Below are 20,817 nucleotides of genomic sequence, written 5' to 3'. Positions count from 1 at the left end.
AAATGACTGAATGTTTTATTGATTTTGATAAAAAAAATCGAGTATTTAGTTAGCATATACAGTTAGTTTTTATGTTTGCTTATGTAGTTGCACTTTATTAATGTGGATTTTTAATGATGGATGCTAATTATTTCGGGATTCTCAGCCTGTTCACAGCCACACTGCGTTATTCACTTTCCTACACAGTACACTTTTAGCCTGGAATGATCCAGAAATAAATGTTTTTCTCATTGAAATGTCAAAACAAAACAAATTGTGTAAAGAATCCACGCAGACACTGAATGACATTGGAGATCCCTCATTTGTATCCAGTCTTTATTGTTGTTAAATTGCTGTCAATGCCGGCTGACCCAGATCTCTATTAGTGGCAGGTTGGGATATGCACCTCACATCAATTATGCCCTCTAATGAGTTGACCCTGTGAACTGATGCTGGAATAGCGCTGCTGTATTGTGTTAAATGTCACCATCATTATGGGCCTGTGTCTTGAGAGAGAAACTGATACGGATGCAGAGAGAGAGAGAGAGAGAGAGAGAGAGAGAGAGAGAGAGAGAGAGAGAGAGAGAGAGAGAGAGAGAGAGAGAGAGAGAGAGAGGGGTTCAAAGAGAGCAAGAGCAAGACTGAGAGAAAATGAAGGAGAGGATAATTGGGAAGGAGGCTACAGGCAGTCACTGGACCAGGCAATGCGACTGACAGCAGTGTAGATCATCTCTTTTAGGCTTTGACACCAGCCTGTCATTATTATGAGCTCAGGTGAGAGGCTAGGTGATGAGGGGCACACACAGGCAGCCAGGTGGTCGTTAGTTGGAGGAAGGCTGAGTATTGCTTGAAATTTAAAATGGTGCAATACAAAACAATGTTTCACATACTGATTTTTTTTTTGATATATTATTTTGGATAAAATCCTTCTTTCATTATTTACAAAAGAAGCGAATTTGCCTATTTGGAGCTACAATGATCAAAGAGAGCCTGTGGCAAAATTCTGATGACATCTGACAACCAAAAGATCAACACATAATGAAGCAGAATAGACACCGCAACACCGAAAGCACTATATTTGAATAAAAAATGTTAAAAAATGGGACTTTGGCAAAGAAGAAAACCTTTGCAGAGCTACATTTTTAAAACACAGGAGCGGTGCGGATGGATGATGCGAGCTGATGACTCGCACCTCTATTTTTTTTAAATCGTATCCACACATTCATCGCAAAATCTGACATGGCTGAATCGATCTGACACAGCTTGCGACCAAGATTGTATTAGACCCTTCTCGCACATTGTGACATGCAATAAACTTTACGATCGTTGTTGGCGGTGTAAAAACGCCTTTAGTGGATCAGGTAAAAATGCGAAACACTCACTGGTCCCATTCCTCAAATGTGAGGATTTGCTTCTTTTCCCTTTTATATTATAATTGTTGTAATCTTTGGGTTTAGGACCAAAATAAGCAATTTGAAGACGCCACCTTGGCTACTAGGAAATTGTGGGCAAACAACTTATGTGATGAATCCAAAATATACATCACAGATTAATCAACAGTAGAAATAATCATTAGTTGCAGCTGTACTGTTCTTGGGACTGAGGTGTGTGCTCGGCTTTCTGTCTGAGAATAATGTGGTAACCTTTCAAGTGATTGCTAGCAGCTAGCACATAATCATTCACAAACAATAATTATGGGAGCTAAGAGAAGCGGGGTAAGTCAGCTAAGAAGAGAGAGAGTTGAGGATGAGATATAGGAGGGCCAGGGATCATGTTTTGAGAAAGTGGAGGAGGAGGATTAGAGGAGAGAGTGTGAGATTTGCTGAACAGCACTGGAAGTTCAGCAAGAGAAGCATGTATGAGAGGATTGGTTTTGAAAAATATAGGCGGAGGAGAGGAGGAGGAACGAGGTGGACTTCAGCTGGAAGAGAAGAAGTTCATCTGTGACTCATCACCACTGTGACTCTGATTTTTTATAGAGGGCACAAAGCACAAGGTCAAACAAACACAACATCTAACAATCGTTTTCCACGGGAAATGTTTTCTCTTAAAACATGTTATTTTATGTTTCAGGTAGAAATTGTTATTCCTGTTTTGCATAGTGTCACATAAATGAGATGCAAATTATTATAAATCCTTATAGCACTGACAAAATGTATCATCAAATGTGCACGACAAAGAGAGAAAAACATCTCTTGCAATACTACGACAGTTTATCCCAGGGGACAGCGTTGCTCTGAACGCAACAGTGTCAGAGTGGTTTGCTTGTGGCTAATCTCAGATAGATGCACATCCAGTTCAGAAGCTTCTCAAGTAAAAACTATTCTTATGCGTTTTGTCACAGATCTTTCACAGAAGGCTCTTTCTTCCATTACCTTAATTCTCCTTGCAATGGCAGAACAGTGCGTCTGAAATGTATAATTATAATTCAATACTATATTTTAAAGATAACAGCTGGTGTTTTCACACGCAGAGCATCTTCTCCTGTAAACGAGGCCAGGCCAGCCATGAGTCCTCCATCTTGTCTTCCCACCGTTGTTGCCATGACAATCGTGCACATCGCTCCTGTCCCCTGAGAGACAGAGAGAAAATGAGAGAGGGGATATAAAATGTTGAGGAAATTAAGCTAGAGCAATGAAATATGATGATAACAAACGACAAGGAAGAGCGAGAGGAGAGAAGGGACTACCGGATAATAGGACGATCTTATAAGTTAAAGTAAAGCAAGGACACACACTTAGAGGTTTGGCTCAACAAAAGAGAATATTACTCATGTTGTACACCTTCTAACAACAATGTATATAGTGTATAGAAAACTTGAAGGAAGGACCATTCACTCATTTTGTGTGGGCTCTGCATAGACACACCAAGGCCACAGCTTCAACGTGCTGCAGATTCAGTTTGAATAGCTTCAGCTTTTTTCTTTCCGATGCTGTGGCTCCAGGATGAAAGAATGACCACCCCACACACACACTCACACATTTGTACCCACACAACTTTTCAGGAACACACATTCTTCTCCATTTTACTTAACTTGTGCTCCGTCGTTGCTGCTGTTTGCACGTGTGACTTCTCAAAACCAATCTCTATGTGACAAAGGCATGTTTTAAAACGCTGATCAAAAGATATGAAGCTGTGACCGAGGTCACAGCTTCATATCTTTTGATCAGCGTTTAAAATGGTTTAAAATAGGTCACTGAAATGTTCAGTGACCTATGGCAGGTCACTGAACATTTCTACTGGCCACTAAAAACATGTGTCTGCCACTTCTGAAATCTATGTAGCTTGTCATGTGACACTTAGTCAGTAGTCATAGTATAGTATGTCATAACAAATATCTTGTCCTATAGTATTCTAAAAAATTCTGTCAAAAAAAGTCAGCATGTATGCAATAAAAAGTCATATTTAAGTCATAGTATATTATGCCATGAAAAAGTCATATAGTATTCCATAGTATAAAATGTGTTATAGTATAGTTGGTCATTAAAAAGTCATAATATAGAATGTGTGACTCCTTTATCACCAGTACTTTCCTGTACACACAAATTATACAACCTATTGAGCAGAACCACTACGTAAGCGTACTGTCTACTGTAAAAGAAGTAAATGAAGCAGCCTCCTCCACACTGATGCTAAGAGCCAGCTTAGGTCACCAAACAACTGACTGCACTCACTTTCACTTCCAATTTGTTTACTTCCCCTCTCATTTGAATGATAATAGACACAGTCTTAGTCATTCTGGTAGGGTTTCCTCAGTAATAATAAAATCAGCCTCAGTGATCAAGTCTTTTAAAATGGAGCAGCATTCTGTTGTGGAATATTGAACAGAGCTTTGCTGTCATTCAGCAGAGGAAAAATATCAGGATTATGGCTTATAATGTAAATGCTACGTGCGTGCCTTCATACTCTGATGTTTAAGCTCTGTGCATAAATAAATGCTCACCGTCTTCCACACCTGCCCGGGCTTTTAATACACATGTATAGCATGCAAGCATTCATGGATGCTTCTACACAGTTGCGTGTGGGCAGAACATGCAATTCCAATATTTCTTTCACCAAGCTTTAGCTGCTCATAAATGTTACATTCAGCCTCACACATATGCATCAACCTCTCAATGCCAGAGAAAGTTAAGCAGATTGAAAAACTGCATCATGCATGAAGATGCATCTCACACCGTGCAGCATGTAAAGAAGCTGTTCCAGCTGACACAGCTCCAGTGGATGAATGTAGAGTTGGGGTCAAGCACTCAATCAGTTCTTCCAATGTATTAACCATATGACCATAGTTAAGTTCAATTTATATATGTTTGATGCTAATTATGTTGACCTCAGTGCCAATTTGTTTAGATTGTCAGAGGTTGTTTCAAAGTGAAAGGTTGTGTATATTCCAGGGCTCTGTGGTGTAATTGGAAACACTTCATACCTTCTGACGTGTGTCCTTCCTGGTTCAGATACACACAAGGAAAACATTAATCAGCAGCTGAGATGTTCCACTTCCACCAGTAACTGGCACCCCATAATCTGAGGGGGAGAGAGAAAGGGAGGGAGGGAGGATAAATTATGAATTGTGTAGAGAGAAAGGCTTTGCAGCAACAGAGAGTTTTAACATTTAATGATTTTTTGCCAATGCAGCAGAAAGAGCCTAAGATGGATGCTTGCATGTTGTTGCATGTATTAATGTCGTTCTATCAATACTTCCAGTAGATTTTTCTCGGTGCATGCTCGCTGTCAGGTGTTGCAGGAACAAATATGTTTTAATATGTGTGCCACTGCTACTGCTGCTTACACCTCATATTTAACAAAGTAGACGGCTGCCACTGCATACAGAACTAGTTGATTGCCTTGGCAACAGCAACTCTTTGTCCCAATGTCATTCATGCATTCATTTGTCTATTTTGGTCTCAACATGCTTTGCTGTAGTAAGTGGCAGGAAATGGAGCATCTGGATGGGAAAATAGTTTTCTTTAAAAGCGGTGGATACTCTGTGTGTGGGGATCAGGTGGAGTCTTAATAGGTTTGTGTTTCAGGTAGAGGAACCTACATGTTGGATGAATTGTTGGCATGTGATGGATATTAAAAAAAAGTGGTTTAATTGGGAGTGTAAAAGATTCCCTACACTGTTATGCTGTGACTCCTCTCCCCTGACAACTGGCTCCAAGTATTAATATTTCATTAGCACAAATGAGATTGATCTTCTTGGTGACTCTCTACAATATGTTAACTGGTATATGAGAGAGAGAGAGAAGAGAGAGAGAGAGAGAGAGAGAGAGAGAGAGGAGAGAGAGAGAGAGAGAAGAAGATGAGAGGATTGAGGAGAGAGAAGAAGAGGGGAGGGGGGGAGGTCCAGCTCGGGGGTCGTTTAGGGGAGAAGAGCGCTCAGCACTCCGCCCTTCTATGGGTCTAAGTCCTCGTTCCCCTTTTTTCCTTCGGTCTTCCTCTCTCGCTCTCTTCCTCCCTTCTTTTCTTTTTTCTCTCTCTCTCGCTCTCGCTCTTCTCTCATCTCTTCCTCCTTCTTTCTTTCTCTCTCTCTTTCTCCTCCTTTCTTTTTTTTCCTTTCTCTCTACTCTCTCTCTCTCTCTCTCTCTCCTCCTTCTCTTCTTGCTCGCTCTTCGCTCCTCTCTCTCTCTCTTCTCTTCTTCTCTTCTCTCTCTTTTTCGTCTCCTCCTGTCTCCTCTCTCTCTCTCCTCCTTTTTGGGGGGAGGGAAGAAGGGGAAGAAAAGGCAGAGGGGAGAAGATCAGCTTCTCGATGTAAGCCTTAAGCAAAGCAGAGGAGTGGAGAGGAGAGGAAACAGCTCTGTAGTTACTCAGAAGATGTGCATAGTAAGGCAGAAGCTCAAGCTTTCCTTTGATATGATTCTCGAGCGGCTGAGCTCCTTCTCAGTGGGTAATAGTTGAGATTCTGCTGGAGAGCTCGTTTTGGAGACAGCTGGGAAGGAGACTGGATGGGGCCGGTGGGGGTGTGGATCTGTGGCTGCTTGGGGAGACCTGTAGATTTGACCAGCAATCCAGGGCTGCTGCACCATAAGTCAGCCTGTCTAATGCAGATAGATCAGTTGCTCCTCTTCTAATAGCACGGGTGAGAGCACTGAGTGGAGCGGGATACAGCACAGGGGGAGGAGATCACTTAGATTAGCGAGCAGCCTAGCGCAGAGAGAAAGCAACAGAGAGGAGGAAGAAGAAGAGGAGGAGAGCAAGCAGGGCCAGTAGCGCTCTGCTCTGCAGCAGGAACCAGGGTCCATACGTTTGTCCTGGAGAGTTTTTGATCAGACGGGACAAGGGAAGAGCACAGTAGGTCATTCATGCTCTCTCTGTCTCTCTGCCGATGTTTTGCAGGAGTGGTGCCAGCCAAGAGGAGTCCAAAGCTGGTGGTAAGTACTATAATCTTCAGCTCTTTTGTGTGTGCATGTCAGTTGTACTGAGTGAAAGGAGTGCTATTTAAAGAACAAAAGACAGAAATTTAATATCCAACTCTTGCTCTTCTGTTCTGCATCCAGAACTGCCACTGTTCCTCTTTCTCAATCCGTCACTTTGACTTCTTTCTTTTATTGTTTTCCTCTTCTTGCTTTTCTTGCCTCTGTGTTGTCATTTCTCTTTGCTTCTATTTCTCTTGACATCCCTCCATTCCTGCCATGCTGCCATCCTGTGACTGATTAAGCATAGCCTAGGCAGAACAGTGCAACAGTGACCAGCTGTTATGGAGGGCAAACCTCCACAGCCGAGGGAAGATGGGAGAGCGGCATGAGGCAAAGATAGGAAAAAAGGATGTGGATGAGGGAGGGGAAGACCAATGGGGAGATGGTTTGTCCCACAACAGTGAATCACTATGATAGCCCACAGATACAGAGGACACACTGAGGCTATCAGACAGGGAAAAGGGGGGCAATGACGGCAGAGTGAGCTGGAAGCAAAGCAGAGGGAGATCGGGGAAGCTGGAGGAGAGATTGCAACAGATTGCAATGTGACCCGTAGTTGTGACGGATAAGAGAGGACGGGGAGAGAAGCAGAAAGACCTGTTCTGTGAGCAGCTCGAGGGTCTCTTAAGGGACAGTGCAGTTATTCAGGAGTTTAAAGAGCAAACGCCGCCTCATTTTTTACAACTCATCTCAACCTGATAAAAAAAGAATCAATACAAGCTCAGAAGAGACGCTAGTGCAGCTTAAAATTACTGTCCCCCTATATCACTTCTGGAGAGCCACCGAGTCATAGTAAAAGGTCGCTTCCTCTGGACAGGCTCATCAAAAGGACAGTGATGGGTTCAAGTCTGACAATTTGAGTGGAAGAAAACTTCGTCCTGAGTCTCTTGATTGGCATGAAAAGCCCCTTAGCTGGCTGGATATTAGCATTAGGATTATTTTTAAATGGTATCAATTAGGGCTGTGAGTGTTACCTATTCAGGTCACATATCACGGAGGATGAAGGATGAAGGATGGAAGAGGGGAGGGTGCTGTTAGAGGGTCGAGTGGAACCAATAGTGGCACTGCCTAACTGTCACTTTGGATTAGCTTCCCAGTGAGGAAAAAGCCAGTTTTCCCCTCTCTGTGTAATGTCAGTGAAATGTCACGCTGCACGCGACTTCGTGTCAGCCCAGAACAACCATTTTGCCTCCAGTTCAGACTCTAAATAAATGCTCACAGTAAACTCCCATATGCAAGAGAGACTGTGCTGTCGCAACTTATTACAGAAGTCTCCAGTGATCAGATGAGAAGTCAATTTTGCATGACTGTTGTCCTCATTAAGAAGCATTACTGGAATTTTTGACCCATCTTCTCATACAGCGTGAACAGTGAGAGACTGTGCCATGACTTCTCTATCATTTCATGGACGGGTTTATTATTCATACCAGATCAAAAATGATTCAGTTGTCATATTGGCGCTCTACAGTAATTTCATTTTCTCAGTAAGGCTCATTTTTCATAAAGTCTTTTGTAATGTGCATCTGCAAGTAATAACGTGGTAATATGTTTATTCTCTGGTTGCAGAATCAGAACACAAAGATTACAGAACACCATAAAAAGGTGCCTAACAGAACAATAGCAGGCCATAAGAAATCATGCTACTCTATATGGTCTAAGCGGGTGTTTAGACCAAAAACAGCCCTGTGTTAGAACAACGTAACAGGATTCATGGTGGGGGAGTGTTGGTTTGTGACACAATGAAAACGAATCAGGAAGTTCAGTTTGAGTAAGAGATCTGTAAATCTGAAGGCTTATTAGACGGCAAAACATTGGACAATGGTGCAAACTTTTTTTGACGGAGCCCCCTGTGTCGCCAGACTGAGGCTGTATTTGTACACACACAGCCAATGTTGGTCCAAACGCAGCGTAACACTCAAGATTAAATTTGAATATTTGAATAGTTAAACAAACAACAAAAATATTCACAATACCAATCTCCCACCAACATCCTTCCATGCAGTGCAGAGATTTTACAATTTGCTTTCATGCCAGATTTGACACATTGCTGCTTCGAGACCAACCTTGATTCTATGCATTTGTTTCCTTCTACAATAAAAAAAAGAGTCATGTTATTCATGAAAGGCAACATCTTTGTTCATTGAAATTCCTTCACATTTCAATCCGTCTTTGTCTCGCAACCATGGAAACCAAAGTAATTTCTTCTCACGCCAGCAGCAGTTTTTAAGTGAGAGAAATTCTACTGCAACATCTAAAAAGATGACCTTGGACACTTTGTTTTCTCTTTGTCCTCCATCAACACTTTTCTCACTCATCTCTTTCCCCTATATCTCGCCCTTATCACTGACTCACTTATCACTCTCACTTTTTCTCTCCTCTCTGCACTCTACCTCCATGTTCTGCTTATATCCACCCCCATCCCTTACACACACATACACCTCTCCCTCTGTTTTCTGTCCACACAGCACCAGTTAGAAAGAAAAGACAGCCAGAGCAGCTCCCAGCACAGTGTGTGCAGCCATCGCAGCACCCACACCGATTCTCCCAGCCACCCACCCTCTGCCATGCCCAGTGAGGCTGTGGCTCCCACTCCTGCAGCCCCCACCCAGCCTCTGCCAGGCCTGCCCCCTCAAGACCCTGCAGATGGCACCCTCACCCTCCAGAAGAAGCCAGACCCCTTTAAGATTTGGGCGCAGTCCAGGAGCATGTACGAGAGCCGACGTGAGTAGAATCCAGTTCTAACTTATTTTAGGAATTTGAAGGTTTTGCTGACTTTGGAGTTTAAACGCTCAGCGAGGTTTATCCTCTAGCGAAATTACAGACCTTTTAACTTTCTATAAGTGTGAATATGGCCTGAGATTAACCGGCAGGAGATGTTTGATGGCTTAGACTTAAGATAAAAGCTAAAAAAAAAAAGAAAAAGCTTTTATGTAACGCTTTTATGTAATGATTTAAAAGAATTTTCTGCCAGAGAGTTTGATGAGAAGATAGATACCACTATCGTGTTTGAACGGTAAATATGAATGCTACAGCCAGCCACAGGTTAGCTTAGCTTAGCATAAAGACTAAAAACGCAGGGAAACTGAAAGCCTGCCATTATCCAAATGAACAGTCAGCCAACCAGCACCTCCAAAGCTCACTAATTACTGTAACACATTACATCTTATCACGTTACGCTTATTTTTGGTAAAAACCACAATCCTTGTCATCTTCAGACAGAGCCAGACTAGCTGTTTCCTCCTATTTCTAGTCTTAATGATAAACTAAGCTAGGCAGCTGGACATGGAATTGGTATTGATCCTCTTGTCTAACTCTCTGCAAAAACTCCTCGTCTTAGCTTGTGTACTTTTTGATTTATATTCCATTTTAATCTGTTATTTATTCTGCTTTTCTATTTAGCATTTTGAGTTTAGTACTGTAAAACATTACTGTAGGATTTTGGGACTAAACATGGAGGCCAGGCAAAATATGATTCAACAGATTTTAAACTATAATGTCCACTGATTGGATAGTTCGACTCGTTTGATGAAGTGAAAAGATTAAAGAGACATTGATTGTAATGTATAATGTAATGATTGAAATGTATATATTTTTTTTTATTGTGGAGAAGTTGCATAGAGTAAAATAACCACAGCTGTGTATACAGTGTGAATCTCCGCCTTTGTGTGTTTGTGTCTGCTAAAGCTCTTTTTATGTTTGCATAAAAAACAATTAGCTTACTGAGTCACAACTGATCCTTTGAGAAAAGGTGCCTGCAAGAGGAAAGTGTCGTTAAAAACACACAAGTGCTAGCTGATGAGTTGTGTGGTGCTATGTTTGTGTGCATGTGTCAGTCGTACGCAAACTGTCCTTGGTTTGCACTGAAAAGAAAAAACAAAACAATGAATAGCATGCGTGGACTTCCCTGCACGTCACCCAATGAAGGGACAAGACGCACTTCACCTTATAAACCACGTTGAAAAAAACTGAACATATACATTATCAGCAGCCAAACAGAACGTCTTACGCCCCGTTTAGTCACTGGAAAAACAGAGTATCCAAAAATCCAAAACTGGAACACCAAAAGTAGGCAGCCTCTCTGTAAGTCTCCTCAATATCATTTGCAGTCATGGCCTACTGTTGCATTATTCATAGGGAAACACTGTAAGGGTATCAAACCACTTATTTTCTGTTTCTGACAGAAGAGCCTGTGAGAAAGGGGAAGGATCTTCCAAAATAATGGGTTCACTCAACTGTTCTAAATTACATTGTTCAGATCTCCTGTTCTTGTACCAGTGGTGATATTAAAAAGGGACAATAGGTCTGTTATGCTGTGAAATACATCTGTTGTTGTAAAAAAGAAAAGATTTCTTTGTGACGGTAGAGTGCTGTTAGCTTTTCGCACATTGTGTGATTTTTGCCAGCCACACGTGCGCCTGCCATCCCTTTGCAGTGTTGGTTAACAATCATGGCTGCTTGTAGAATCTAGGACTGCTGCTGATTAAATATTAACTAGGCCCGGAGAGGGCTGCTTTAAGCTGCGGCTGATTGGTGTATCTGTTTGATAACCCCTGAAGGAACTGCAGCCCCTTTTTGAATCGACGGGGGAGACACTGTGAAGCAAGAAAGAGAGAAGGAGACAAAGAATGACAAAGAGGCCCAGATTCTCTGTCTGTATTTTTATGTGCATGCTGCCACATACAAGTGCACACTCTTGAATTAGTGAGTAGGTGATTCCATGCGTCCATTGAGTGCAAATGAAAAGCGATATTTCAATGGCAGGGCAGTGTGACTGAAGGCAGAGCTTTTGGGAATTTTGCTTCCCTGAATGTTTCGCTTGTTGTGGCAAGCAGCCGTAGCTTGCACAGTTTACACTTTGATCACTACTTAATGGACATGGGTCAGAGGAGGGTTGCTTACTACACTAGTCTAACCGCAGCAGTTAAATTCACACCAAGCGAGTTATCAGGGGAAGTGGAGAGCTGAAGTTAATGGGTTCACTACTGGCCTTCCGTGGGAGCCGTGTAGACAGCAGGAAGAAACGGTCTGTGCCTCCTGTGCGGACTGGCTCTGTGGGTTGAACAGACAGGCACCAAACTGCCTGTGTCCGCCCCCACAGTCTGTCCATGGTGCGATGCAAATGCATAGGGAGTTGTGTGCGTTTGCGTGTTTTGTAATGTAATCAGGAGAGAAATGGGCGAAAGTGAAGCTACAAATCTATGTGAATAATGAAAGGTTCAGTTATAAACCGCGGCTAATAATAGGGATTGCCATTTGAGTAACTTTACAGATACAGGTCTGTGAGTATGATGAAGTCACAGCATGAGACTTTGCTGCCTAGTTTGTGGTCTACAAGTGAGCACAAAGAGCCAATCTGCTCACCGAGGTAGTGCTGAGGCGAGGGAAAGAGTAGCTGTTGACCTTGCTAGCTCTCATTCTGACGCTAATAGAACACCTTATTGATCGGCGATTACACAACTGAACGTTGATTTGTGGTAATGAGAAAAAACTTGTTGATTTAGAGCAACAAGCATTCAGTGATTAGCCTGCGTTGATGCTAATCGGTCAACGCTGAGTGGAGCCAGCAGGTTTTTTGCCAGATTTGGTGGTTGATCTCCATGGAGTCCCCTCACTGTTTCTCTTGTGTATTTCAGTGCCAGATTGCCAGGAGCAAGACATCTTCCTTTGGCGGAAGGACACGGGGTTTGGCTTCCGTATCCTGGGAGGGAATGAGCCTGGGGAGCCTGTAAGTATCCCTACACCTTCCCGTCTATAGTTTGTCACAATACATGATGAATACAAATATTTAAGTACACACACACGCACGCACACGCACACACACACACACGCACACACACACACACACACACACACACACACACACACACACACACACACACACACACACACACTATTGCTTATATTAAATGAATAAATCTCTCAATGCTTTGTCCTTTTTCTAAGTATGCTTCCCAGTTGTATAAGAGTTTCTCTGTTTCGTTAGTTTTCCCTTTTCCTCCTACTTCTGTGTTTAGTCTGCCTTTAAACCGCAGTAGCAGAAAGTCCTATCACTCTAACTGGAGCTATTGCTCTCTGGAGGATCATACAGACAGCTTGTTAAGAGAAGCAAAGGCCTTACCCACAATCCCTCTGGTTGTGCGCCATATATTTGTCTTAAAAGGAGGCAGTAAGAGGGAGACTGGAAGGCAGATATTGAGGAATAGAGGGAAATAAAATGGCAGCAGGCTTCAAGTCTACCCCACAGGAGTTCGTACTTGTTGTTTGTGCCAAAAGGTGTTGCATGGTAGTTGTGCGCTTGTTTCTGTCAGAGCTTTGTGTACACGCCCACACAATGCCTAAAGCACACAAGCTTCTCCGTGGCCCCAATATGCTTCATTGGCCTTCTTGATAACTTGAAGTAATGCAAGAGTGGATTTTAAAACGCTGCTTAAAATCAGAAGAAGATAAGTCACAATTAATCATCTGGCTCTCTTGGCTGGTAGTTTAATTGATTGCAGTTTAATGACTCTACTGTATTCACGTCACTCTGTTACGACAGTGTATTAGGGCCATTGTTGATTAAAGTTGTAAACAGTTGTTTTTTTCATTAGCTCATCCACTGCAGCCATAAGCCTGCATTCAATCCAAATCAGGCATTGCAGCCAAAACGCCAGTCCTCCCATCATTTCAATCTTGGCAGTTTGTTTGGGCTGCGGCTATTATCCCCCTCCCCCTCCCCCTCAGTTTTTATTTTTTTACCTACAATTGCCCTTATACGCCGTTGTACTGTTGACTGTTGTATTTAACAGAACTCCATTACATTGTGCATTGCGTGTGCTTTCCTTTTCCAGATCTACATAGGGCACATAGTGAAGTACGGGGCAGCAGATGAGGATGGGCGCCTGCGGTCGGGTGATGAGCTCATCTGTGTGGACGGCACGGCGGTGGTGGGCAAGTCTCACCAGCTTGTGGTGCAGCTGATGCAGCAAGCCGCCAAACAGGGCCATGTCAACCTCACTGTTAGACGCAAGTCACCCGGATATGGAGGTGATGAGAGTTTAACATAAAGCTTGTGCACTTCATACATGTGGCATGCAGTGTTACATGCACACTATCTAAATGGTAAATGGACTGCATTTATATAGCGTTTTTCCAGTCTTTGCGATCACTCAAAGCGCTTTACATGTCAGTATTTACCTATTCACACGCATTTATACAAGGTGCACATCATCTCGCCAGTAGGGTTAACCATTCACACACACTCACACACCGTTGTCCAGGCCATCGGGAGCAATTTGGGGTTCAGTATCTTGCCCAAGGACACTATGACATGCTGACTGCAGGGGCTGGGGATCGAACCACCGGCCCTCCGACCACTGGACGACCACTTTACCTCCTGAGGCACAGCATAATGCACACTGCTTGCTCTTTTATGCAGACCATCTTTAACCATGACAAGGTTCCTGACATAAAAACTTGACTCTAAAGCTAATGAAATGCATGAGTAAAGGCCGTGACACACTAAGCAGATTATCGGCCGTCAGTTAATGTCGGCCGTCTGTGAGCATCTGTCGGCCTAGTTTTTTGCCGTGTGCCCCGCGCCGTCTGCACTTTTCGGCCCTGCACAAGAAGAGAAACACACGTGAGGAAATCAAACAAACGACCAAAGTAAAGAGGGAACACAGTCTCTCTTCATTTTTCATCTTCATTTTTATCTAATCATTCATATACACGGATATTTTCGCAACAACATAGCCACCTGGAATGAAGTGTTCAGCGAGAATGGTGTGAAAATGGTTGGCAAACGCTGTATTCTTTTAATGGGTGTATCATAACAACACCTTGTGTATTTGCAGTCATAGGTCTTCTGGTTTACTTTTTCTAATGACGAATACAGACTACCGCCGCCTGCTGTTATTAAGAGTTACTTCCTCTCAGCAGGCGCAGAAAGTACGTGCTAGTTTGCCGTTGGCGGTAGTCTTTGTGGTGTGTCCAAATGCAACCTTTTGGCCAAGACGCCGATGCAACAGTCTTCTCTGTCGCCTAGTTCTCAGATGTCTGCTTGGTGTGTCTGGGCCTTAATACTTGTCTAACCAGTCTGTTTTCCTCCTCCTCATCCCCAGTGTCAAAAGGGGAAGGTGATGTTCCCCCGTCGCCGGCCTCCTCCCACCACAGCAGCACCCAGGCACCCAGCCTGACGGAGGGCAAGCGGACCCCGCAGGGGAGCCAGAACTCTCTCAACACAGTCAGCTCTGGTAGCGGATCTACCAGCGGCATAGGCAGCGGCGGCGGAGGTGGCAGCGGGAGTGCGGTGGTGCCTGCCTCCCTGCAGCCGTACGATGTGGAGATCCAGCGTGGAGAGAATGAGGGCTTTGGTTTCGTCATTGTGTCATCTGTTTCCAGGCCTGACGCCGGCACCACCTTTGGTAAGTGAGGCATGCTGACCTGGAGCTATATATAGTTGAGCTTGACAGTGACTTCAATTCAGTTTGACATTCAAATTTATTTAGTTTACTATATAGGCTGACAATGTAGACTTTAAAAGGACTCAACTGTTTGATTGTTTGGGAATTTGTAATTTGTATTGGTGCATGTTCAAAGATCATTATTTCTCTCTGTGATTTATTTACTCAAACAACTTTAAAACAGCAATGTTGGTCTCAAAGCAATATTCTTCAAAGGTTACTGCATAGCACTGAATGCTTTGTTGAAAACTATTTTAAACTATATCCCTGTTTGGTAATGTTTTTGCAGGGTTCACCAAGTATAATTGAAGAATTTTGAATACCACATAGAATGCAACTTAATACTCGTTTCACAATTGTTCTGTACTGTACTATGAAATTATGAGGGTAGACTAGTACAGATATTCATTATACCACTTCTTTTTAGTACTTCCCTGCAGTTTAAAACACATTCCCTACTGTTATATTTAATTTAATTTTACAAGAGCTGAACCAAAAGAACCAATTACAAATGATTACTTCATTTAACACTTTCCCATTATGAGACGATGATTCTAACTACTGTAGCTAGCAGTAGTGAAAGCACTTGCTACAGGTCTGATGGTGCTGAATAAAAATCCACCTATCCACTGTCTGAACAATCCTACTTTTAGTTTATAGGTGTCTCCCGACAGCCTACAATCAGAAACAACAACATTACTGCTTATGAAGAAAACATAAACTATTTAAGGCTTCAACTTTTCAAATTAAAACATGTCCTGTCAAGGCCTTTTTTTGATTAAACTACACGCAATGCTTTCTAAGCCTTTTCAAAACCTGCAGATCCCCTGAACAATTGGATCTCAAGAAACCTGAGATTTGGTGCATGAAACAGCCCAGTCGGCTATTTATACCTCCAGCAAAGAGTCATGTCCACAAAGACTAAATGAACCACTGAGTAAAATGATTGATGACATCTCCTGGCAGAACTAAAATATAAGAAATATACTCATACTTATTGAATTTCCTCCACTTGATGAATAGCAGGGGAGTGCCGTTTGACAGGAGTGCGCTTAACGCCACAGACCGAGGTCACAAACCTACTATGATGAGCTTAGGGATAAAGAAATCTCCTCATGTGCGGAACACACTCCCTCAGGATGACGCTGGCTGCAGCTTTATCTCAAACACCATCATCATGGACTCATGCCTCACAGCTCCCCTCACCAATTCATTCAGCATGTAATTGTAGTCTACTTAGCACACTCCATAGCTGTCCATACCATTTACATATCACAGGGAAGTAGCAGCAGTGCATATAATAAAGTTGCTCAGGAATTGATGAGGAATTGTAGATGTCCTCCTCTAACTAAATTTGGTATTAACCTCCGAGTGATGAATTTCCAACATCAGTGCTATGCCAAGGTCACTTGTATAGTAAGCCATTATGATGATGTACTGTGGTGTTTCACAGGCAACACACAAGAATGGGTGAGACGTTAGCCACACTGACTGACTGGGAAAATGTCATTGATCCCATGGGCTAATGGTGTTACTCTGCAAAATGCAAGAATTAATGTGTTATTTATAGTGACACCAATGACAGTGGAATTCAACAACCTTGTCTAAACATCTTCTAGCTCTTATGAGGTTCCAGTTTTTTTGCTACTGCTTCACTGCGCTCCCCTGCTCCATCACCATTTCTCTTGGGACGATGAGATGAATGGATTTAGTGCTTTCATGTGCTGATCTGGGATCGCACTATAGCATCCTGTGCTCGCTCTCCTAATGGATTCCATGTGGGACACAAACTGAAATCTCACAGAGGAATGTGTTTAACTAAAACAAAAAACACAACTTGGCTCTTTGGACTGACAACCATTCTGGAAGAATCCTGAGGAGAACAAAGCCATTTCAGCTGATTCAATCTCCCATCTTTCATGGATACATAAGCAAATGTTCATCAAGTCCAGCATGGCCCATCCCCCCTCTCATCCCCTCTTACTATGACCTGGGTTTGGGGTTGTGCTTAGCAGATTGAGTATTAAATCCTGGCTACTTGCCACTCCCTGCAATGTGCCACATCTCATTATTTAGATAGAGTGACAGGATACAAGCACATTTTTCAATCAAGACAGAAGGAGGGTAGCTGCAAAGTGAGGTGATGTAATAAATATGGATGATGCAAAAGTACTGGATGGAAGAGGGGAGCGCAGGGAGGAGCAGAGATAAAGGGAGTGAGATGGAAGGAGGGTGAGGAGAACTGGAGATCCCCAGGGTCTGTTTAGAGTTTCTGTGTAAACAAGATGTGCAGTATTGAACATTGTCACTCAGGTGCAGATTGTATTTCTCGCAGTTGACAACATGGCTTGCGCCATATATAAGCTGGTGGCTGCACATCTTATCTTGGACTGATCCTCTTTAGGAATCCTCATCATTTTCTGAGCTGGTCAAGATCCCACAGTTCAATTACCCCAAAGTCTTACACTGCAGCAGCAATAGTGATCCCTGGCGGGGAGGTGTAGTCATGATGCTGTGACTAGTGTGTCGAGAGGCTGTCGAGCGTTATCCACTGTGGACCCTGACCAGTGGCATATGATTCACAGCCCATTGATTAATACGTCAGACGATAGGGCAGAGGACAGATTCTGCATTTTTCCAATGAGCTCATGATTTGGTTCCTTACATTATACAGTTTTAACCCCACTTTCTAAGGCTTCTAGTGTTTTGCATGTGTACTGATTGCCACATGTTTTCTGAGGTTAAATTGAAATGTGGTGATTTGGATAATTAACCTTTCTGTTCGTCTCTTTCTCCCTGTCTCTTCCTTTTTCTGAAATATAAATCAATACAACCAATCAACACAAATCAATCAAATGATCACCACACATCATTTTAAACACACGCAAACAAACATGCATGTTAACATAAAAGCTGGAAATGCTTGTGTGGCCATGCCCCACAAAATAGGACGCATAATCGAGGGCAGCCCGGCGGACCGCTGCGGGAAGCTGAAAGTCGGGGACCGAATATTGGCTGTTAACTGCTGCTCCATCACCAACAAGTCACACTCTGACATCGTCAACCTGATCAAGGAAGCCGGAAACACAGTCTCGCTCAGGATCATCCCAGGTGATGGTAAGGCTTTTGGCTTCCAGCCTCACATGACTGTTTCATAATGCAGCATGATGTGACTTATTCATGGATGTGGTGGGAAGGAAAGGGCACTGCTGCTTTTCACAGGAAAGAGCACTTTTCATCAGGGTGTGAACCCTGGTATCTCGGAGAGTGAGTCATTGAGTAGGAGTAAGGTGAAGTTGCCCCCAGAAAATACTGAAGCACGTCTACAAGTCTTCTCTCTCTTTCTGCATTTTGTTTATTTTCTTCACTGAATATCTGTTGCTATATTTTGGTCAGTTTGAAAGGAATAAAAACACACATTTACATCACATTAAATCAAGTGCTTCCTGTTGATGTCCCCTCAGCTTAGTTTAGGATAGAAAAAAGAACTGCAGTAATATTGCAGCACAAGCCACCTAAAGCTCCACATTTTGGGTAAAATATGTCAAGTGCTGTAACAAGGTTCAGGGTGCTTGTTACCGGCTTAGCCACTGTTCAACCAATGAAAACACTTGCGCAGCACTGTACTGTTAAGCCCTCCATAGACACAGAAAATGAAGCTCAACCGGGGAGAGAGATGTGGGAGGGAAAAAATTCCCCCACACATGTACACTAACTCACAGGCTTGTGCGTGTAAATGCACGATGTAAAGGTTGCTGGTAGAAAAGATGGCACCGCCTTGTGTTATGTGAATGATGGCATTTATTGGTGCACCTTAATCTCATCTCAAATATCATGAAAGATGTGTGTGTGTGTGGCTACAGCAAACTGTTCGCCTCAAAAAGAAAGAGAGGTGGCCGTGAGGAAGTAATATTTTCTAGGAGTAATGAGGAGAGAGTAAGTAAAGGATCCTGAGACGAATGAGTCAGGCTGATGTTCTTGCTAAACACAGACAGAGCTGTACTCCGGCCAGTGTCGGTGGAGACTAATGTGTACTGCAGTGTTCTTGATGCTGATAAGATGGACCTATAAAAAGACAAGAAAAGACAGTTGTCCTCGTTTGGTCTCCCTCCTGAAAAGACAGATGAAACAAATGATGCAAGTTTTGAGGGTTTTTCCCCCTCTACTGCCGTTATTCTTTCATGCAGTTGGGGCCGATGTTGTCCATGAGCAAATATGACAACATCACAGGCCGTTAGCATCAGGTTGAATAGAGTAGCCTGTGGGCAGTTTCAGAGTCTTCTGGACAGTAACATTTGGTTCTCCAGAGTGTCTTTTGAAGACACAGCTATGGGCAAATGCATTTAACAAAAGCGGTCACTTCATTTTAGCTCAGTTGTTTCTTTTTTTATTTTAATTTGTCCGTGCTTCTTTGCAGAATCTTCCAATGCTTCTCTGCTGACTAACGCTGAGAAGATAGCTACCATCACCACCACACACACACCTCAACAGATCACAGAGTCCAGGTAGGTCATGATGCATCCATTGTTTTTTTATATGCATAAATGTAAATATCTTTCTAGAGTGTATTCTTTAATACAGCACAATATGTTTTCACATGAATTTCTCTTCTTTTTAAAGGAATAATTCAAAGTCGAAAGGAGCTCCTCCTCCCCCACCCATACAAACCCAGACAACACAGGTAAGAATAGAAGTTTTCCCTCCATAGTTAATGATCGTCTTGGTTTTACATCAATAACCAACTATCAGTCAGGTACCATAACACACACTATAACAGTAAACAGAGGAAAGCTACTGATCATAAGTCTATATAAAGCCTTTTTTATCTGAGTTTCAAAATAATGGCACATTGTCAGACTCTCCAGGAAGGCATTCATAGTGTTGCAGTCATTTGTTCACATGAATAGTGACAGGAATAGTTGTGTAAAGAATGTAAGAGAGCTAGAGAGATTGGTTCAATTATTCCCAATCATGACGTGAAGCGGGTGTCGGATCGTTGGTTTTGGAAAGTTACAGAAATTGTCTGACACGGCTCCTTCCAAATGCCAACGTTGGAAATGTGTAGGGGAAGAGGGTTTCTGGAGCTATTCAACCCTTCCAATAAGAAGTTTGGATGAAGCATGCTTAAATGTTAATTGTACATAATTGCTAAGATTTTCATACATGCAGGGATAACGATACAACGGATCGTGTTGCAAACGGTGCACTAAGTCTGAGAGCATCATCATAGACTTAAGAGAAGCTCAGTCCCATTGCAATTGAAATAAACAGTGTTTTAGTCTTCCTGCTCTTTTGTTTCATCAGTACGACAAAGTATCAATTTATGCCATCCTATAAAAGTAGGCAGTATCTTATCAAGCCACATAAGCACGACAGTTTTCAATGCAGCAAGTCAGAGCCGTGTCTGTAAGGGGCTGTAAGGTTTCTGCGTCAAACTGGGTATTAAAGTTCAAGATTAAGTTTGCACATACAGTGCCTGTAGAGTCCTACTTGTTTTGACATTTTAAACACAATTCTTATTTTATTTAAGCCTGTGTCATATCCTAAATAGTATCTCTATTTGTCTATTACATAGAGATATCTCCCACACAAGTGACCACATTCCCACTTATTTTACTTCATCTTGAACCATCATTGTTCCTTATAAGTCTCAGATGCTCGAAGTGCATGATATTAGCAATCTTATCCATACTTCTCACTTGAAGTAAAAGTGCTACATTGTATATTCAAATGAGTGTGTGGTTTGTATTATGTATACAGCTGGTTTTGGAAGAGACCATACTTCTGTTGGAATGGAGCTTTTAAGGAGTGTGGTAAGGTTTGGGCCCAGCCCTTGTGAGGCCCTTGCTTAGTGATCTGTACTCTGCTCACAGGCTCATGTGGCATTCATTATTCATGCATTACAGGGTATTGTACTGCCATTGACATTTTGTGAGTTTTTGTGAGACATGGCTTGATTAGTCCTGAAGTTTGGACTCACC

General features: G+C 42.7%; 1 protein-coding gene across 1 annotated transcript in view; it reads left to right on the top strand.

Annotated features, from left to right (window-relative positions):
- LOC115010483 (membrane-associated guanylate kinase, WW and PDZ domain-containing protein 1-like) overlaps positions 1-20,817 on the top strand; it is an 86,094-nt gene that overhangs the window by 60,173 nt on the left and 5,104 nt on the right. The window contains 8 exon segments of the mRNA XM_029435053.1: positions 6,313-6,347; positions 8,858-9,113; positions 12,026-12,117; positions 13,223-13,418; positions 14,495-14,797; positions 17,750-17,953; positions 19,254-19,341; positions 19,457-19,517. Coding sequence (XP_029290913.1) covers positions 6,313-6,347; positions 8,858-9,113; positions 12,026-12,117; positions 13,223-13,418; positions 14,495-14,797; positions 17,750-17,953; positions 19,254-19,341; positions 19,457-19,517 — 1,235 coding nt within the window.

This window comes from Cottoperca gobio, chromosome 7 (assembly GCF_900634415.1).
Source record: "Cottoperca gobio chromosome 7, fCotGob3.1, whole genome shotgun sequence".
NCBI classification, from domain to species: Eukaryota; Metazoa; Chordata; class Actinopteri; order Perciformes; family Bovichtidae; genus Cottoperca; species Cottoperca gobio.
This window is presented reverse-complemented; position numbering and strand designations above follow the sequence as displayed.